The following is a 22,253-nucleotide window of genomic DNA, read 5'->3' as shown; positions in this document are numbered from 1 at the left end:
TGGCATGTCCACTTTGTCTTCCGGTCTCACTCTTTACCTAAGCCGTCCAATTGAATTTGCTATGAAACACCTCAAATTGAAATCTGGACTCTCGTCTGAGAGGTTATGGAAACTGGACATTCTAGACCACGAAACACGCGTGAGATGGTGAAAACACACGACTCGCAGCGATTTGTAGATCATCGGAGTCATTCGCGGCCTACGCCTTACAATGAGTGGCGGTACAGTTAAAATCATATAAATAGGGACATACGATATAGAGAGAAATATTCTAATAGATGGAATATTTCTGAAGTAATTATATAAAATACAAACTAAGGGAGTGGTCATAAAGTACGTACTGCCCGTGTGTGCATGAAGGATATTAGGATGGTGTATCATGTATGAACCTATTCGGCTGTCTATAAAGAAATGATTATAGAAAAACAGAAAATTCTCATTCCACTGATTGCAGAACCAATTTAACTGAACCAATTTAATAACAAATACAGCCAGGTAATGAAATGGTAACTCATAGAATAGAATTATTACTACTTATCATCATCTAAACTATTGCTACTTTTCAAATTTAAAGTATATCATCACAGGTTTAGTAAAATGCTGTTTCATGTGACGAAATATAGTCTAAACATCCAATATTGTTTGCTATTTGGTTTCAGGATGGGGTATCAAATGTTTTCATAATATTTAAAAGTTGCAAGTCGCATTCCAGCAAATTATTAGAAAACTGGATTTGTATCATGTGATCAGGCAATCATCCATTTAGTTCCACGAGGTTTCTTGATAAAGTCGAATACCATGGGTCAGTCAACAACACCGACAACAACTGTGGGTCCTTTAACACCACCGACAACAACAGAAAATCCGTCAACAACACCTTCAAGAACAGAAAATCCGTCCACAACACCAACAACGACTGAAAATCAGTCCCCATGCACCTTCAACAACAGAAAATCCATCAACACCACGGACAACAACAGAGAATCTTCTCACAACACTGACAGAAAACCTGTCAGCAACATCATCAATGATAACGAATAGTTCTTTCACAACAAAGTCATCGACAACCGATTATTCGTTTCAACACAGTTTCAAGCAGCGACAATAGAAGTTCCTAGATCGGGATCGTCATCAAACCGACACGGCCGAGGCAACCAACGCAGCCGTTCACGCCGTTCAAGGCGCTAAGCAGACCAGTTAATATTAACCTAATATTATATAATATATTTTTAGGTTTTATAATTTTTATAGATATCGGAGAATATCCCGTCAATATAGCGGAGAACATCCCATCTATGTGATATATTTTGCAGAACAGTCTTTTAATTCCCGTGTTCTTTGTTAACAATTTGTAATTGACTACTTGTAATCTACATATTTTTAAATAGGAAATATTTAAACACAGGCATATTTTTTAAACTAAGTTTATTTCACCATAGTTTTTTCTGGCAACTATGCTAGAGCATTATTCTTCACGTACAAGCACGCATGTTGCCGAAGTATAAACTTCGGCTGACAGGGTGTAGATAGGCCTGTATTTCAAAAGCTCACTCATACTCAAACTCATTAAGTAGGAGATCTCAATCTTCTCATATCTTTTCCATAGCGGTATTTTCAGTCAAACAACAGCTTGTTTTTTAATGTTTTATCTTAAATCTTCTCACTGATTAAGAAAAAACTTTCTCTCTGATCAGTAATTCTATGTCAGGCTCAGAGAGTGTGAATTTGAGTGAGCTTTTTGAATACAGGGGATAGGGTGGATCAATACTGACAGTTTTTCTTCGCGTATTCTACCTAGTTTCAAAAACATACAAGTCCTTATATAGTTACTTCATTTATATGAATAGTTTCTGCGTTTATAGATCCATCAATTAATGTGCATTATTACTATTACATGTAGTTATAGTCCCTTTTAGTGTATTCTTGTTTGAATAAGTCACACTGTACCTAAAGCTAACACTAAAGCAACCTAGCACTAAAGCAACCTAGCACTAAAGCAACCTAGCACTAAAGCAACCTAGCACTAAAGCTACTGGTTCGTGGCACAGGTCTGTGTGAACCAGGCGTAAAGTCATCTTAAATCGTTCTTGAATTGTTAATCATGGATATTTGAACACAGCAATATTTCAATGCCGCTGTCAGCAAATTTTCTTTTCATCTCTTCCTTGGATTTCAAATCAACTCCTCTACAAGCATCGTCAACAACGATGGTGTTAAAACCCAGATGAGCTGCGTCGATTGCAGAATACGCAACACAGACATCAAAGGCCAAACCGACCATGTACACATCTGTAACGCCTCGTTTCAACAACTTGAGAAATAAGTCGGTTTGATGGCATTTACCATTATCAAAGAAGGCTGAATAACTATCGACATGTGAATGCTGCCCTTTATACACCACGATGTCCTTGTCAACATCTGGTTTCTATACAACGATTATTGTGATCAGACTCTAATGTACAGTCACTTGCGTTACCCATGCTTCTGGGGCCTCACGAAAGATTGTTACAACAAACGAAGCAAGGCGTTGCTTTTATCATACTAACATACTTGCTCAAAAAATACCCTCAATGTACCCTTTTAGTGCATGTTATCCATGATTTCTATAGGGCATGGAGTGGTGATCAAGAGGGCATGGTTTAGGTGGCTAGGAGTGCATATATAGGGAGGGCGGTGAGAAGTGCAACAATAATGTCTCAAACTTACTCTCAGATCTTTATGCAATTCAGCACCCCAGCTATTTTGCACACAATGATCTGGCCACATGACTTGTTTTAATTCAACAGGTCTGATTAAGGACACGACATCAAACAATTTTAGCTCTTCGATTTTTTCCGATGGATGCACCGATTCTGAATGATTTTTTATGTTTGAGAGGTACGAGCAGTGATCTGCAGGATGCCAGTCGTATGTGTACGCTAGAACATCGAATGATCCATCTTGAATTAATTTATTAATGGCGGGGACAACTTCTTCTGCATTCTCTTTAGCAGGACAACAGTCCAGTCTTAGTGAACCACTGATAAAGTCGTTTTGTACGTCTACAATGATCAGTGCCTTCAGTGGCGAGACACACTACAGAATATGAAAAATGCTAAGAACTCCAGGAGCGAGAGCTAAAAAAATAACGGAGTATATCCACACATACTCAAAGACAATTACCGATGTCTCGCAAGTTTCATCATAGGCAGCCCGGTCACTGCGGATTTGTCATGCTATCTTTTGTATAAGATAGTATGACGTAACTGTATTGACCGGGCTGCCTATCATTTTCACTCATATTTTTTAGTTTCTCTGACAAATCTTTCGTCAGCTATTTCTTTACCTTGTTTGACAGGACAGGAAACAAAAACAGAGCACATTTACCAAATAAAGAATGTATCCGGCTGTATTCATTCGGAAAAAAAATTCCCAATGATTTTAGGTTTTGGGGGCAAAAAAAACAAGCTATACATTTTATCCGATGGACAAGCAGAAAAAAATAGCATTTGTCAACAGAACACTGATAAGTTAGGAGCTGTGTTGATCCTGATGACATTCATTAATTGACAGATAAACCATGGTGACAGTCTGCAAGTGTTTTCTGTACCACTGCAACAACCACTTTGACTGCATTGTATTACCATTATCAGGCACACAAGTACTGTTATTATGATCTTACAATTATACCCACAACAATCGTAATGTACAGTGCAATGTACAAGTACTAAAATGGTTTGTACATGATCTGTATAGTGTAAAATGAAATGCAAGATACCTTTCTTGTCCAATATTGGAAGAGAGCAACAAAATTTTTTTCATTTAACTTATTGAAGACCTAAAGAAACAATATCCATTAGACCACAGAGGTGATTAACACACAAAATATATAATATTTAATGCAATACATTGTGGGGCACTTGCAAGACAAATTAACCTTGTGTACACAGATTGAAAACTATGTGAATTGATTCCCAAAATTAAACTAAGTTCCAAACATGTACAGTACATGGCTCTTAAATAGCTCACCTAACTAAGTTTAAATAGACAATTAAAAATATTTTACAAGTAAAAAACTGTAAAACTAGATATATATACAGTTTATCATCACCATACCGCAGATCTGGCAAGTTGATTCAGAACAACTCTCTCTTGCTCTATGGTCAACTGATATTTCACACCTTCATTAGTAAATGCAGTCTTGAGTAATTGGGAAAATAATTCCTCAGGGATCTTTGGGTACTCTTCATAGCTACAGATAACAGAAAAATAGTAGAATAATTGTGCATTATATATATACTTTGTTTATATACTCGGACAATCTCAATCAGAATACTGTGACTAACATTATTTATTGTTAAAAATCTACTGTTGTCAACAAACTCAGTTTAATACATCCTAGGTAGTCCAGAAGCAACCTTGTCCAAAGTATGTGTTTCATAGTGCGGTGGCCAGAGACTTGCATTCACAAGCCTGATATACTATAGTACCCTATGTTAACCTATGAGATAACACAAACCAAATGTAGATAATGTTATTCTCAAAAAATATTTATAGTTTGAAACATATTCTAGAAATAAAGGCATGATAAAGGCATGATAGATAAATATGGATTCAAACAATTTGTGTAGTGTGAAATTGATATGTTTTCCATCCACTAATTGAAAATGTATTCTTTTCAAATCTCACTCTATCTGCTGTATCTTCATATATAATATCATTGGTTGAAAGCCATCAAAAATTATGGTTGCACAGAATTGCGGTTGCACAAAATTATGGTTGCACCTATTTCAAGTTTTTAACATGCACTATTGCAGACTAGCTGTGTGCAGTGTTGCAGGGAAAGCGTGCAGCATTGAAATTAAAAAATATATTGTCTTTAAAACACAACAAGAATATTTATAATCATTATATAGGGCGTATATAAAAGATGACATGTAGCATTAGCAACAGCTTGGTTTAATAAAGGGGTATTGAAATATCTTCGACTGGCTAAAGAAATTGAATATTGAAGAGACAGTTTACGTAGTTGTGGCCTCAGTTTCTACGACCTCAATGCGTGCAGTATTGAAAATTCAATAGGCTTAGGATCGTTATTACGTTTGTACTGCTCGTTGATTTATTAGGTAAAAATTTACCTTGCTGCAAGCGTAGCAAATACTTTTAGCAATTCATTCTCAGTTATACATTCCTCTTTTGCCTCTCTCCAAAAGTCGAAATAACTAGTTATTTCACACAAAGATGTAGAATCTTTATCCATTTCCCTGAAGGAACGGGATTGAATGAAACTTGTCGTTTCTGGCAACAGCCCAAAAGTGAAAATAAAACAATCCAGACATGTAACTACTCGTTGTTTATAAATACGTGCAATCGTGCATACATGCATACATCGTGCATGCGCACATCTGCACAAGAAGAATTTACAGGAGTTGCTTCCACAACGCGGTACTCATTATTCGCTGATTCCGCTAAATCCGCTTTAATATTCAATCACCGGTCAACGGGGTCAGAGCAGCTGTGCTCCAAGCCTTCAACTAGTTGAAAATATCATTTATTGCCATTTAAACTTTTGTTTGCAGAGCACTGAGAACAGTGGATCTTCTACTCCTCGTTGCTGTGGAAAATTGCGCAGGAGAGCGTCTCAACCAACCTCGTACCCAGGGTCTTTACTCGTGGTGGGGAGTAAAGACCCTGGGTACGAGGTTGCGTCTCAACATGAGCGGCTGCTCTGGAACGTTTTGACTGTTGTATCTGAAAGAATCCCCAGGTTGTCCCAGGGCAAAGTTACAGCTGATGAAGTTAGTTGCGCGTGGAGTATTCTGTATTGCTTTGCTGGCGGGGTGTTCTATAGTTAGGGCCGTGTTCCAGCCATCGAAAATTTCATGTTCCTAATGTTAATATCTAGGTTAACCCTAGTCCCCACTGCTTACTTACCAATTTGGAAGGTTAGGTGCAAGCTGTAGTCCGAGGTGGCCCGGGAACGAAGCAAGGTCGCAGGTGGCCTGGGAACTAGCACTGGTACTTGGATTAGGGAAAGATCCATGCCAATGGTATCTTGAACTGCCAACCACACTCGGATAGCTTGCACCCATCACACCAATGTAATTGGTGGTAACTAATGCTGCTTACCTTTCTTGAACAGGGTGGGACGGCGGGTTTTTAAACTTTTTGTTAAGCTTGTTACACTTTGCGTGCCGAGCAACTAATGACCGCAACGCGAGCGAGCACGCAATATAACACGTGGGCTGACGCAGCGCACCTCGACAGGAACACCTAACTTCCGGATCACGCGTGGTTTCCTCGCTATTAACTTTGGTTATTGAATAACCTCATTTAATATCTAGGTTAACCCTAGTCCCCACTGCTTACTTACCAATTTGGAAGGTTAGGTGCAAGCTGTAGTCCGAGGTGGCCCGGAACGAAGCAAGGTCGCAGGTGGCCTGGGAACTAGCACTGGTACTTGGATTAGGGAAAGATCCATGCCAATGGTATCTTGAACTGCCAACCAAGAGATGCTGCAAGCATCACCCATCCAAGTACCTCGCAAGCGAAGCGCGAGCTATGGGCGCCGGCCAGAGGATGGCCCAAATAGATTGACCAAGATAACGCGCTGTTGTTGGATACAAACGACAAACCGTACGAGCTGCGGAAACGCAAGATAGATTTGCGAAAATGATGCGCTGTCGTTGGATACAAACGACAAACTGTGCTATCTGCGGAAACGCAAGATAGGTTTGCGAAAATAATGCGCTGTCGTTGGATACAAACGACACTGTGCTATCTGCGGAAACGCAAGATAGGTTTGCGAAATGATGCGCTGTCGTTGGGTACAAACGACACACGTACTATCTGCGAAAACGCAAGATAGGTTTGCTAAAATAATGCGCTGTCGTTGGATACAAACGACAAACTGTGCTATCTGCGGAAACGCAAGATAGGTTTGCGAAAATGATGCGCTGTCGTTGGATACAAACGACAAACTGTGCTATCGGCGGAAACGCAAGATAGGTTTGCTAAAATAATGCGCTGTCGTTGGATACAAACGACAAACTGTGCTATCTGCGGAAACGCAAGATAGGTTTGCTCAAATAATGCGCTGTCGTGAGATACAAACGACAAACTGTGCTATCTGCGGAAACGCAAGATAGATTTGCTAACATAATGCGCTATCGTTGGAAACGACTCACCGCAGGAACGACAAACGCAGACGCACTCGATATAGGCTCAAAATGATGGTGTTGGCTGGCGATACGACCGAGAAAATATACTAGCCGAATTTATATGGTGTGAGGCGCTGGCGGCCAAAGACAACGTCGGGCACGACAACTACCGACGCATACTAACGGAAAAGACGATCGATTAGACAGGATTTCGTGTGTTTTGTGTTTTGATTTTTTTTTTTTTTTTTTTCATTATTAATACCAAATTATTACTATTTATAACCCAAAGAATACATGAACAACAACTAGTGCAGTGCATATATAAAACTCCGTGTTTATGTCAAAAGGTGTTGACAAGGTGCGTGTTAAACTGCCAAACGGGAAGCTACGCCCTCTAGGGTTGCCGCAGGTGTTCTTATATACAATTGATACGCGTCACTAATCCAGCGGCCAAGTGTTTTGATCAAATGGTCGGGAATGCCAACTGCGGCGGCTGTGGTTGCGGCGCCAATTCGAAAACTATGTCCGGAATAATGTCCGGTTTCGCCGATACGTAACATCGCATCTTTGAGCCAAGTACAAAACTTGTCACGCGATAAAGGTTGTCCGTTTGGAAGGGCGAATAAAGGTCCTGGACTATTGCCCCGAAGATGAAGATAACTCATCAGGGCTTGCACGGCGCAGATTTTTGCTCGGGACGCACCAATACGCACAGCGTGACCCTTACGAAACTGATCCGTTTTGGACACTTTAATATTGATTAATACCACTGTAGGGTTAATGCGCTTATCAACTTGGATGTCGTTCAAGGACAAATTGAGATTAGGATCAAAGCGCGATGAGCGTGTTGTGAATTCGCCGCACCGCAGAAAGCCAAAAAAGCCTGTCAAACAAGCGGCCCAAAATAACGCGTCCATATACTTTGTCTGGTCGATTAGCTGGTGAAGTTTTCGTAAAACCGAAATCGTAATAGGTAAACGTTTTTGAGTCCCAGTCCCTTGTAATCTCTTTATGCCCCGCAGCACTCTTCCAGACGAAAGCAGTTCGTTCTAGGGGTTTTTGAAACCGTGTTCAATGTGCAAAGACCGAACTCCAGAGAGATATACTTTAATTGAACTGGCTTTAAGAACGAGATAAGTGCGCGGCGAACAACATAAGCGTGTGCTCACTGGCTGGGAGAGGTGAACCGCTGTCGTGAATAAGGCGACCAATAGCAAAACTCCAAAAATCTGCGTTGCGAAGCTGAATATGTCCGTCGAGTAGATTTGGCGAGGCCGTGAAATAGCAAGGAGTTGGTGTAATCCGTTAAAGATAGCAGGTCAGCTGTGCTCGCAAACTCGCTGGTACCTCCACTGGGGTGGGATGAGCCGGGCGCGAGGCGAAAGAACTCCTGCAAGTTAAAACGGGAGAGAGAATCAGCAATCGCATTGGTCTTGCCCGGGACATGCGCTGCACAAACTCGAAAGTTAAATTTCGCGGAGACCAGAAAAAGGGCACGAACCAAGTGCATGATGTTGTTATCTTTAGACGTGCCTGACTGTAGTATGTGCACCACGCTCTGGTTATCACACCAGAATTTTATGCGCTTATTGGCCCATGCTGGCCCCCATAAGTGACACGCAACTACAATGGGGTAGAGCTCTTTGTACGCCATGCCCAACGGTTGTTGAGCGGGTAGCCAATGTTGGCAAAACCACGCGCCATTATTGAATACCCCAAAACCCTGTTTTCCCGACGCGTCGCTGGACAGTTCAAAATCGGGCAGGGGAGCCCAATCAGGGAGGTCAAAAAAGTAAAGGCCATTCCAGGATGGTAGAAATTCCGACCACCATTGTAGGTCTAGTTGGCAATCTCGGGGTATGCGAATAGACTTCCAATAACGTTTGGAGTCTCGAAGTAGGTTGATGAGGCGGCGCAAAAATGTTCGGCCCGCCGGGACAACGTAGCAGGCATGATTGAGTTTGCCGATCAGAGATTCTAGCTCTTTGCGCTTGCAATACGTTTTTCCTGCCCACCGCCGAATAAGCGTGAGCAGATCAGACAGCTTGTCCGGAGGCAAGCGCGCTGTCATTTGCAGGGAATCGAGTTCGATTCCTAGGAAGACCAAACACGTCGTAGGACCCTCGATCTTGTCCGGGGCCAGGGGGATGCCCGTGGCATTCGCTGCCCGTTGAATAGCTTGTAACGAGTTAGCACAGATGGGTGACGCCGAGGGGCCTAACGTAAAATAATCGTCCAGGTAGTGCAAGAGATCCCGAACTAGGTAATTAGTAATAAGAATCCACTCAAACAAGTCCGCCAAACTGTTAAAAATGTAAGGGGCAGAGCGAAGCCCGAACGGCAACGCGAGATCAATAAAGTAATGGTCGCGCCATTTCATTCCGCAAAGGTAATAGTCGTCAGGGTGGATCGGAACAATGCGGTATGCGCTTTGAATGTCAACTTTTGCCATCAACGCGCCTTTTCCGGCTTTGACGATTAAACGTATTGCATCGTCAACCTTGCTATAACAAACAGGGAACTCGTTCTTATCAATGCCGTCGTTGACACTGTGCCCAAGAGGGTGGGATAAATCTAGAATAAGGCGCCACGAATTTTCTCTGTTTTTCTTTGGGATAACGCCAAAACGGCTTATTTGGAAATTCGCAAATGGTGGGTTTTCCAGCGGGCCAAGAACTCGACCCGCCTGGATTTCGGTAGTTAAGTATTGATCAATTACTTCGCCGTGTTCAAGTGCAGACGGACAGTTGCTAGTAGCAGATTTAAGTTTTACTAAATTAGAATGAAAACCTACGCGAAACCCCTCGCGCAGACCAGAAATGACATAGTTAACCTTAACTCTATCTGCGTGACCAAGCAATTGCATCTCGAAGTTGCCCACATTGATTGGGGAGTTAGCCAGCGAGTCCCGGGGGTTAGTAAACAGTTTAACTGGGTTTATATTAAAAAATAACGTACGATGCAAGGTGCTATAGTGACCAGTGTCAACGTCTAGATCTGGAGCGATTGCGAGCGTGGTCGGGGGAGGGTCGGCGTCTATCGCGAGGTGCGGGTGGGTCGTGGTCGATGCGGCGATGGAACTGGCCGCAATCTGGGACGTTGCAAACGTGGCGAAATCTACAGCGTGACCGCGGAGAAATGCACGCCCCTTGATTCCACGAGAGGCAGAATTGTGGGCTACTAGGATTCCCACTCGCTTCGCTTCGGGGCCCCAACGGCGTAGACTCGACGTTCGAGCGGCGACTACTGGAAAAACGCGCATTCATCGCTGACGTGTGAAAGTTGTAGAGATCGGTGCGCATGGTACTCCAGTCCCGAAGGTCGTTCACTTCAGCTTCGCGGCGAAAGGCGCGATCGTAATGGAACCAGGCCCGACCGTCGAAACGCTTGGCCGTCCGAATAATCAGAGCCATGTAAGCCAGCAAATCGCGTGCCCGATGGGGGTGAAATGTAGCCATCACCGATGTATAGCTATTGAAGCACTCGACCCACGAAAGAATGTCTAATGGTGGTTTCTTTTCACGGGCCGACTTCGACAATGGCACGATCGACGAGCCCTCGATGGTGAAGCTGGTCGTGTCTGAAACAGGTTCGTCGAGGTTCTCCGGGAGAAGATCGCCCATTTCGACGAATTTGTTCTGGAGAATTTTCGTGACCAGCTTCGGTGGAATTGGCGCACGGCCGGGGCCCAAGCTAAACGCTTTCTCAGGACCGAGGTGGGGAGTCATCGACATGTTAGTGGCATGGAGAGAAGAGAGAATAGGGGGTTCGTTGCCGGAGATACATGCGCTCACTGCTGGCCGGGTTGTGGGCAAGGAAAACTTGGCTCGGGGATAGTACTACCGCTTAAAGCCGTAACAAACGAAGGAGCGTATAACGTACCTTGCTGAGACGAGTTATCTTGGTGTGATGTAGCAATGGAAGTGGACGGGAGCGCATCCCCCAACTGTTCCAAATGCGTCGTAGAGTGCTGGGACGACGTGGACGCAAGGTTAGCCATGGCGTTCTGAAGCCCTGAGAGAAACTCGGGCGACTGAAAAGCAGCGCTCCAGTTGATGTTGGTCCCAGTGGCAGCTGGGGTAGAAGACTCTCCCAAAGACGCATCAGCCGTGTGTGAATCCATTAAGACGAAGTTTCGAGACTTGCGATATAACTTTTTAAACTTTTTGTTAAGCTTGTTACACTTTGCGTGCCGAGCAACTAATGACCGCAACGCGAGCGAGCACGCAATATAACACGTGGGCTGACGCAGCGCACCTCGACAGGAACACCTAACTTCCGGATCACGCGTGGTTTCCTCGCTATTAACTTTGGTTATTGAATAACCTCATTAATGAGCTAAACTCTTTCTTGTGTGTTCTTTGGATAGGCAATTGTCAACAACGTGTTCTTTGGATAGCCAATTTTAAAGCTAATCGAGTAGATTTTGAATGTATTATTCCTTCCTAGCAATGTAAAAAAGTCCAATAAAACGTCCTTATAACATCAAGACTATAATATCATCATTATTTACAAACTTTATTCATTCTAAAATTAATCGCTATTAGTATTAAATACCCATCATCTTCAACTCGCACATACAAACATCATATATACTTATTCGAAAACTGTTAGACGATGTGATAACACCAACAGTTGAGTCTGTTTGAACAAGTTGAAACAACACTCTACGGCACAAATTAACCTGTATATCCCATACACGTAACCCTGCATGATGTTTGCAGACTTCGAATTGAGTTTGAACTTATGAATTTTTCATAACAACCTTTTTCGAATGATCTGTATACACATTTTAGATAGCTACATATATCCCCCTGTATAAAGTTGTGCATCTACAATGTTTACACAGCTGACGAAGACGGCCATTGGGTTGGGGAGTGATCACTTGGGATGGAATCAGACGGTGCCTGGGTGGATTGTGCTTCCATCATACGACTCTCGATTTCACGCTGAAGTTCATCACATTTTTGTCGTAGCTAAAAGTACGACAAAACAACACCATTTACATCTTAGACCAAGGACCCAGGGTACAAATTTCCAATCTGTAAATGCGTTATGTAACTGTACCTGTTGAGTAAGTTGAAACAGTTCTCTGTTTCTTTGTTCTTCTGATTCCTGAAGAATAAGAAAAAAATGTGTAACGACAAAATATCATATTGTGGCAACACTCTAAGATTACGGCTTTCAATGTAGCTAAGCTTACTTGTGGCTGCATTCTTGGATTCCATCTGATATAATATGACGTCCAAAGCTCCAATCTTCGAAGACTTGCGACAGGAAATAGAACCTATTTGGGAAACAGGGTTGCCAAGTCAATATAATCATATGCTTAGCGCAAATGAATAAGCAAGTATCCGGGGAGGTTGACTGAACTTGACTCAAATCAACCACGTACAAGCCATATTCTATCCATCATCCGCATTAACATTTGTTTCCTTCAGATTGACTTCTAACCCACAGGAGCATGCATTGATAGAGAACTTTAGCTAGCATATATGCGTCGAACATTCGTAAATGGTGGAAGGTAAAATTAATGCACTAATGTATATTTGAATTACTTACATGGTTGTGCAGATATGTCGCAAACAATGGATTCATATAACTTTCCAACTACAACAGAAAAATCATTTAAACAATAATGTATAATTGTAGCACGTGCATGCTAGTTTGGAGCATAGTCATTGGTCCAAATTGATCTGTCATTTGCCTCGATTTTTGGTGTTCAACCAAGAAGACCAGCTTGATAGGCAGTTTTCAGAGGTAAGTGAATATAAAAATTCTGTAGGAATGCCGAAAACGGCGCAAAGGGATATTTACTATATCGTAGTAATATTACTTACATCACTATTAATGTGCGACCATAGGGAAGTTGTTTTAGTTCTTACTTCCTACAAACAAAAATAACAACAGTTTAGGCCTATATTTTATATACGTCGCATTTTGGTCACGTCAAATGCAACTTAAACAACAGATAATTAGATGATAATGAAGCTTAAAGTGACGTAGTGGAAGAGGCTGGAAGAATGGAGGTGTGGTCATGTGGGAGATAATAAACAATTATTGAATGAGGTTGAGCAGGATATGAGGAATTATTAAGGCCGAGGTTTGTGTTATCTGCCGAAGCCGAAGGCTGAGGCGGATAACACAAACCGAGGCCTTGATAATTCCTCATATCCTGCGAGAACCGAATTCAATAATTGTTTTATTATTTTTCTTCCAGCAATTTTTTAATTTCATCTTCCCCAAGGTCAGCGAACCTTTCCTTTGATGAAGCCATTCGTATTTTCCCGCTTTTAGGTTTTGGCACAAGCCGCATAAATTAGCGTGACGTTATACCGTGCAATAATTTTTTTCATATCTGACGAAGTGACGTCAAACGTGCAATAATTTTTTTCATATCCGACGAAGTGACGTCACTGTCCAAATTTGGGCAGCTGCCGAGCGGATATGACGATTTCGCCAACAGCTGCTGGCCAATCAAAACTCTTGACTCATTTTCAATAAATAATAATGTTGAATGAGTTGCGATCATGATCGATGAAGGTGTTCCATTATCATTGAAAGTTTTCATGTCTAAACTGGGAACACATAAACACATCTATCTCAAAAGGTTTGAATCTTGCCCAAAATGATAATCTCAGTGGTGCCCGGAGGACACTGAACTGTATAGTCTGAGACTGGGTGTTGACTGACTTATTTCATGCGCCTCCGGCAATCATCTTAAGGGTCTTTTATATCACTGCAATTTTTACCTCTTTTTCTCTCTGAGAATCCGTATTACATAAGAACGTTCCGAACAAACAGCTAAAAGAAGGAAAATATTTTAACAGATGAAACAACATCTTTCTTAATTTTTTTTTCTCTGCAAAAACCTGGTTTCAAATAATTAAACCTAAGAAATCAAACGAATTCTTGTTGTACATGTACTTTAAAAAGATTGTTTTAAAAAACTAGGATATAATTTACCTATACAAATGATCAAGAATTGTAATGAGGAATTGTTCGTTGAATTCAAACGCACAGGGAAACTGAACGAAAAAACAAAAAATAAGATGAAAGATTTTCTTATACTTATACATTTTCTAGATCATCACCCAGTTATTTCGCAAGGAAGTGCAGAAATACTAGTGACTAGCTTTTTATGGCAAGTACCTGTCTTGTTATTTGCCAAACGCAATCGATAAATTGAACGAATACAGGAGACCTTTGATCATCTGAATAATTCTTGTCTCCATGACCGATGCGCTAAGAGAAACAATATAACTTTCTCAATCGAGTGAGAGTTGTGCAAAGTTCGAACTTGCTCAAATTCTCCAACGTAAACATGCGTGCATGCATTCTTAATGGTTGGCAAAATGCATGCATTCCTAATGGTTGGCAAAATGCATGCATTCCTAATGGTTGGCAAAATGCATGCATTCCTAATGGTTGGCAAAATGCAAGCATTCCTAATGGATTGGCAAAACACATGCATGAGGCACAGTACCTGGGCAAATTTATGTCCAAAACTCAGCCATTCTTTTTCAATTAAAACCTGTCAGATGTGAAACCAATACAAAAAATATTTGACATTTTTATCATAACCCAAAATACTCATCACTCCACCAATATTTGTCACTATTTACACCGTCACTGCCCTAATATGTACTTTCCACAAACTCAGTATTCATCACGATCCCAATATTTCCCACTACCTCGATATTCATCACTGCCCTCCTAATTCCTAACACTTCAATATTATCCAGTACAACGATATTCATCACTACCACAATATTTACCTCGAACCCAACAATCGTTCGGTAATATGGATCCAACAATAACATTGAAAGCGCAGTTAACTAAACGATATAGATTTGGAATGATTTAAAAACGTTATAAACAAGTGACTTATCGAGTATAAGAAGGGTTTGACTAGCTTTTTGCCACATTTTAAACTTCTACGTCATGGACATACAATCGATTATTTTGACTGTATGTATGTGATGTAACTTACAACGAATCTCAGTGTTTCAATCTCTTATACCCAAAGGATTCGAAAATTTAATTGAAAAGACGTTAAGCGATTTCCGCCCCCTCTGTTTCCGCCACCACTGGCAAACACTGTTTAGGAAATACCTGTGCTGTTCTGTCCCACCCGTCACTGCAGTGTACAAGTACCGAGGTTCGACATCTATCAACCGAATCAGCAATTCGCACGGCACCAGCTAAAATCAGCTGAAAGACAACAGGCATTTATAATATTACTATGACTTTGTCGTATGAAGTCGCGATCTCTAACGATCAACTGATTAATTGTGATCTCTAACGATCAACTGATTAATTGTATTATCAGTTGCTTCAAATTTGCATGTGCATTCATCTTCAGAGAAATGGCATTTTTTATAATATTTATCAAAATGAAGTAAAATACGAATGATTTGTGGTTTATTGCGCAATAGATTAATCCGTTGATGTATTGCAAGTTGCACTCATGTTTTATACTGTAGGTTCCAATCTATCGCCGAAAATTGCTAACATTTTTATACAAGTATGCAAATACCGTTCGGGCACAGCAAGGTAAAATCACCTACACGCAATGAACTGCAGGATAAATTTACATACGATGAATGTCGTAAACGAGAAAATGGTTCCCAGGTACCTTAATATGTTCCAGATAGTGTGTAGCTTCGAGGTTAGCAAGCCAGTGAACATCATCAATTGATGGAAAACAAATATCTTTAAGCTTGCGTAAACTGAAAGGAAAAAAAGAAAGAGTTTTACAATATGGACCATAAAAAAATTACGGGATGGATATTTGTCAGAACTCAGTACTAAAACACAGTTGGAGATTGTTTTGAAAAACAAATTGACGTTATGAGTGGCCATAGGGCATTGCAAAAATAATCTAGTGTTACAGTACAGTACAGTACAGTACAGAATAGTAAAGTACAGTACACTACAGTACAGTACGGTGCAGTACAGTACAGGGGAGGGTCAGTAATTCTGTACCTTTCTCTCATAACGTGAATATTTGCAATATCTAAAAAGAACAATTCTATATTTTGATAAAATTCGTCACTTTCATAACCACCGCCCTTCGCCTAAAATAGAAAAACGACAAACCCGACATTTAATTACTGCAGAACACAGAAAACGACTTAGAAAACTAATTCTAACAGCGGAAGAACAAACGGTACAAACCTGATTAGCTACCGCGTTGATTCTTGGTCTTGCATCCATTATAAGCAGTTTGTGACACTGTGGGTTTGCATCCAGAATACTCTGAAATATTTCATATTTTCGACATTAATATAAAGTAACATTAACTTGTCCAGTGCTTGCAACGCTGAAGAGTTTATGCCAGAATATTATCCGGGTTGAGTCAAGAAATGATACGAGTGCTATAAATGAGATATGTAAACGAGGAAAAATGTCTTAAGGCTGGTAGGATTGAACGAGAGGATAAAGGCTGTTGTTATATAGGTGCTGTGTATTTTAAATGTGATTGGTTCAATCGTAGTCACATGACTTTAAATAAATGCAATGTTTCCCGCCAGGGAAACAAGTGAGAAATTGTTGCCCGCATATTGTCATAACAAAGTGTTTTTTGTAATGAAATTGTTGTGTAGGGTAACATGTATGTTTTCGTTCCTATATAACAAAACACTTAATGTACACTACCTCGGGAAATAGTGAGTTTTGTTTTCCCTCGAGCCTCAACATGCAGACACTTGGGAAAACAAAACTCACCATTTCCCTCGGGAGCATACATTTAGTGTATAATATACGATGACTCGAAGGAAAGAATCATGTCCCATTCTCACTGAATGGTTGTATTGATGTCTTGCATATAAAACCACATTAACTGTAACCAAACGAATTCGCTTCACATTATATAGAATTGCTGATACAAGCTACTAGGATTGATAGAGTAGTACAAGACACGTTTATAATACTTTCAATTGCAAAATGATGGCAATAAGAACGACTGTGGTAATTTGTACAAAGCTATAAAATACGTTGGCAAAACATTTTTCGCGGATATTGATATTGTATTTATGTTTAACTAACCTGTAAATATTTCTCATCATCTTTATTTCTCGTGCCTCTCACGCCACACATAGGCTGACTGCATCGTGTGATGGAAGCATTATTAACAGGATGCAGCCATGACAAAACCTACGTCATTACAGCACATGAATGTCACTTTAAGTCAAGAATATGTATCATCATAAACAAATTGTCAAATCGTTCATGTGAAAGATACGGCTCTTCAGAGAAACTAATATTCGATGACAAGAAAGTACGTAAAAACCTACTGGGATTCTTGACCTGCTCCTGAATGTTGCAACTTGCTTTAAATCATCGTCTACCACGTCTTGAGGAACTCCCACCTAGACAATGATAGAATATGAGTTATGAGACCTATTCTTCAGAATATGCGTCAGAAAAATACCCGCTCATTTTTAAGAAGTAGCATATTCTTAAGAAAAAGAAGTTAGTATAAAAAGGGATTCTCGCAAATTATGACAAACGTACTGTATTCCTACATTTTTAAAAAAAAATTATGCCTGTGTTGCAATAGGGTGTTCTGATTCTCGTTCTAATTCTCGAGAAACCTGAAGTTCAGTTTAGGATGTTTCTAAACAGAAACCAGTTTTTTTGACCGCGTTCTTTACGAAAACACCTATATACATATGCAAGGTAAACCGTATCTCTGATTGTAGATATATGGGTTAACAAGTCTTCTACAGTACGTCATCAGTCCAGGTTCAGTCACAATTCAATTCTTTACATCCAACTGAAGTCAAGAGTTATATTTACCGCAGTATGAGTTCAAGTAAAATGGTGAAATATTTATTCCGGGCAGTATTTCAAGCAATAAACATCAATCATTCAGTCATTTTGCAGCGATTCTAGCCTCGTTTTACTGCATGACCTTGCAATCGGTCGACCGGCACAACAATGATAAAGTTGGACTTACCAAGGGTGGGTAAGTATCACAAAGTTCGTAATTCTCGTTAATGTGGGATATTCGCCAACAATCTGTTGGCAAACCCTGTAAAAGAAGCGTGAGTTATGCTGTCGTATATGCATGGTACAGTAATACACTTTAGTTGCTTTTCATCGATCGTAACTAAGGTTGAAATTTATTACTATACTATACTATTTAAATAATTTAATCACCAGTCGATGCAAATCTCGTGAAGCATCGTAAACATCCCAGCCATTGTCCTGAAACTTCTCTTGTAATTTAAAGCAAAAGAATTCCTAAAAATATGCATTCAATAGTTATAACAATGGACACGCATAATAATGCTATAAACTCTCTTCCCCTCCCCCCCCCTAGACGACCCTCCCCCCCCCTAGACGAACATTTTTATCATTGTGAAACACATTTTGCTTGTGTTGGCACATGAAGTTCCAAAAGTTTTACTCCACCTTTATATTCGGGGACGGGAATGCCATTTGCTAAAATGAAAAAAAATAAAGAGGATCTCAATAACAACCATTTCTTGATAATCTCGCATTTTGCCAAGTAAAGAGTTGATGGAATCATGTCTAACCTTGTATATATTTTTTTTGATGCAGCGAAAAGGTTCACTGAGCAGATTCAAAAAATGTTGATTATCTTTGAAACTTACCAGAAGTTTTTCATAAACAATTCTTCGAGAATGATTTTCTTGTTTGTGTGCAAATCGGAGATTTCTCATATCCTAAAAAAAATAATATTCACGGGTCTAAATGACCTATGTGTACACAAAGCTGTTGTTAAAGTGACACTGAATTGTGGCTTCATTATGCATAGCCTGTAGGAGTACAGTAAGCTCAACTCCATAGCATTTCATAATGCATTGTGTTGAGCACAATAATTACCATATTTAGAACTATCTTGTTCAGTACCTTACAAAATATTTCCAAACCATATGCATTTTCTCCCCGGCTTGTAGAACCACCAACCTTCTCGACACGCAGAATCGTCCCAAGAGGGCACTCAACAGTGTACATAGGATCCTGGAAAAAGAAATTGAGATTTGAGAGAGAAAAACAACATTACACTATAACTAAGTACAATATATATACTGTACAAGGAGTAAACAAAGAACAGGCCGTTTACTAGATCACCCAGTCGAATGACATAAAGAGTAAGACGTAGACGTACATATAAAGTTGTAACAATTGTTAAGATGTGGCAACTGATGCAGTTAGATCACTGCTGAGTTAAACCTCTGCCTAAAAGGTCAGGGTCTAAGTTTGTAGTGACTTGCATTATCATGAAACAGGTAGTGTGGGTTTAGATTAACAAGTTACTCATACTAAGAGACTGAGATTTAATCAACCAGAGGGAATTTCATCTTAAGCAGATTTGTTTATACACTTTTCAGCAAAGCTAGTGAAAATGATTACAATTTTTAATACTTCATGTAAAATTGACAAATTGATTGGGTTACTGCAAATGTAAACAAATTCGCTGATTGGTCTAAAAACAAAAAAAAACTAACAACCACCTTGTAGACATGGGGTAATCATACCTCATCTGCTTTAAACACCAACTTGTAGTTTGTCACATAACTAACTCCTCTGGCAGGTCCACTGAAAGGGCAAAGGTAAGTGACGTCTTTTCCTAAAGAAGAATTTGAATATTTTCTGTTGCACTTGATAAAGCCTTGTCATAAACTATAAGCTATGTACAGTACGTTACTGAACTTTTATTTAGGACACTTATAAAAGTTAATTTAAATGAGATAGCAGCAAGGTCGATGATTGAATACCTGCTAGCTGTAACTGTCTAAAATTATATGTCTATTATATATATAATTATAATTATATGAAGAATAAAACAGTGAACATATAAAATTATTCATTCAAATGTGTAATTGTAGTATGAATATATTCAACCCCAAAATTACCTGTGGCCAGGATTTTTTCTCCTTTCCACAAATGAACATCTTTTATTGTCTAAATAATCAAACACAGTATAACTGTTTGTAAGGTTATGTAAAGAATATCTCCATACATATATAAGAAAATGATCAGTGGTAAAAATAACATCCAACATGAAAAAACTAAAATAATGATATTTAATTTGTAACACACCTTAGCATCTGGGGATTCCTGATCACTAACTCCGTTCACAGGGGTGCTTGGTGGACTTTCTGACGTTGGTGATACTTTTCCCCCAGTTGCACCTTGCTCTTCCTCCATTAGTTACACTAAATTGTGAAAATTGAATAAGGAGCAATTAGAAATTCTTTTTAGTAAAGTTGCACAGTGAGCACAATTAATACATGAAGTGAGCGCAGTGCGTAGACAAAAATAAATTGCTCAAAACTATTCACATGCAATAAAGCTTAAACATATCTCTATGAGCAAACTGCATAGTCCAAACCTTTAAAGTGAAAGACTAACTGTATATTGGCATACATTAGCTTGCATGAAAAGCCCCAATGAGTGTTATGTAAGACTGTACGCTGATCAGGCTGTAACCTGTACAATTGTCTATTCACACTTGTAAACAGCAAAATAAACAAAATAGTGTGTAACTGTACAACTGAGGTTTTCCTCCTCAAAGAAGAAACAGGAAATGTAACTTAAAAAGTTTCCAGTTAGTCTGGACAGGGCCATCATGCCCACAAGCCTAGCAGAGGGATATAAGTCAGATGTTTCATATAATTGCAATTTCCATTGTATTATACTAAGCAAGTTAAAGGAAAAATAGAATTGAATACAAGTTGGCACAGCTGTCATTTAACGATACTAAGAAGTATAGGTAAAATCTATCACAATATGAGTAAATTAATTTAGTCTGGGATATAACTACAAATGCTAGCCACTGCCTAGGCAAAATGACGTATAAAAACTATATTATATGAACGGCATTTTGCCTCTCTTCATAGTGAGTCCATGATCAATGAAGTGACTTAAATAAATTTCATACGCCCAATATTTTAAAACAAACCTACTAACCAGCCTTTAATACAGCTCAAATAATAAGCCTAAAAATACCGTATTTTTAAATGGTGGTAAAGAAAGACTTACTAAGAATCGGTTTGCTTTATTTTGCAAATACTCAAATGCAGGATATCGCCGGTAGAATATTTACAATTTGAAGAAATATTTCAAGAATAAACATGGACAGGAAATGACTCCACTCTCCTTCATGGATTACATACGCGATACGTCATACGTTCCATATTATCTTTCCCCCCCCGGTGAACGAGATGATCCGGGGGGGATTACCGCCAATATCACAATCAATTATGAAACACAGTCAGAAGTGTCGAGAATCCAATTTTACTTTGTTGACGAACCAGAAACTGGTATTTTTATCCATGCAGTAACTCAGTTTGGATAACAGTAGTTTTTCTGTAGCCTCCTCCGCAGGCATCTCTTATGTATTTATATTTGGCATTTATATTCGGGGAGCGAGAAAAAAATTTGCTTGAAGCAAATGCCTAATATAAACACACAGCTCCACGGGCTGCGGAGGAAGCTAATTGGCACCATATTGTAGTTCTTATACAGGGTGTCCTAAAAAAACCGAAAACTATTGAAATCACTCATTGTTAAAATTTTAATGCCGTGTTCACGAATTTCAGCCCATGGGGATTTAATGCAACTTATAAAATGCTAAATGCTTTGTGTTGCTAGAGAAAGGGGACATGTCGAAGGTTATGGTCCTTGAGATGCACATTTAAATATTGTTATCCATATTTGTAAATTGTAAATATTGTTAATAAATATCATTTTTGTGAACAAGCAAATTTTACTGCATCATATGCATGCATAAAAATGCTTATGGCAAACATTTACACACCTGTGGGTCCCAACAGAGTGCTTAGGCATTCAAACTCTAACAATTACATTGTTATGCGTGATTTCAAAGGTTTTTGTTTTTTTTGAGACACCCTGTACATAAAGGGGCGTAAACTAATTCTCAGAATGTTCAACACTGCACGCATTGAAATCCTCAGTAAATGGCTTAGTTTCTTGCTGTCATATACATATGAATTGAGAAAACCCAGTCATAATTATAGCTTACTGGCAATTATAACTAGCAAAGGGTTAAATTAATGCACAAATCGTATTCCTCACCAATGAAATTGCGCTATTTGCAGACGAAGTACCGTAATT

The 22,253-nt window shown here is 39.6% G+C and overlaps 2 protein-coding genes across 2 annotated transcripts; both read right to left on the bottom strand.

The window, feature by feature from the left end:
- Window positions 1–1,408: 1,408 nt before the first annotated feature.
- On the bottom strand, window positions 1,409–5,603 carry LOC114524940 (nicotinamidase-like). The gene is made up of 5 exons (XM_028546176.1): window positions 5,118–5,603; window positions 4,096–4,231; window positions 3,758–3,817; window positions 2,707–3,075; window positions 1,409–2,425 (listed from the first exon to the last, which is right to left on the bottom strand). Exons 1-5 carry the CDS (start codon window positions 5,363–5,365, stop codon window positions 2,096–2,098), a joined length of 1,143 nt encoding a protein of 380 aa, XP_028401977.1. The 5' UTR covers window positions 5,366–5,603; the 3' UTR covers window positions 1,409–2,095.
- Window positions 5,604–11,581: 5,978 nt separating this feature from the next.
- On the bottom strand, window positions 11,582–21,290 carry LOC114524895 (myotubularin-related protein 2-like). Its single transcript, XM_028546111.1, has 25 exons — window positions 21,159–21,290; window positions 20,217–20,332; window positions 20,030–20,078; window positions 19,652–19,743; window positions 19,023–19,133; window positions 18,764–18,835; window positions 18,561–18,590; window positions 18,306–18,389; window positions 18,103–18,177; window positions 17,438–17,512; window positions 17,190–17,297; window positions 16,320–16,400; window positions 16,128–16,219; window positions 15,778–15,871; window positions 15,255–15,353; window positions 14,918–14,977; window positions 14,626–14,673; window positions 14,292–14,384; window positions 14,106–14,167; window positions 13,892–13,943; window positions 12,980–13,027; window positions 12,702–12,749; window positions 12,343–12,426; window positions 12,207–12,254; window positions 11,582–12,115 (listed from the first exon to the last, which is right to left on the bottom strand). Exons 2-25 carry the CDS (start codon window positions 20,322–20,324, stop codon window positions 11,981–11,983), a joined length of 1,848 nt encoding a protein of 615 aa, XP_028401912.1. The 5' UTR covers window positions 20,325–20,332; window positions 21,159–21,290; the 3' UTR covers window positions 11,582–11,980.
- Between the last annotated feature and the right edge of the window lie 963 nt (window positions 21,291–22,253).

The sequence above is a fragment of the Dendronephthya gigantea genome, unplaced genomic scaffold, assembly GCF_004324835.1.
Source record: "Dendronephthya gigantea isolate DGI-Jeju-01 unplaced genomic scaffold, DenGig_1.0 000032F, whole genome shotgun sequence".
NCBI classification, from domain to species: Eukaryota; Metazoa; Cnidaria; class Anthozoa; order Malacalcyonacea; family Nephtheidae; genus Dendronephthya; species Dendronephthya gigantea.
The sequence above is the reverse complement of the archived record's forward strand: the minus strand, read 5'-3'. Positions and strand labels throughout refer to the sequence as shown.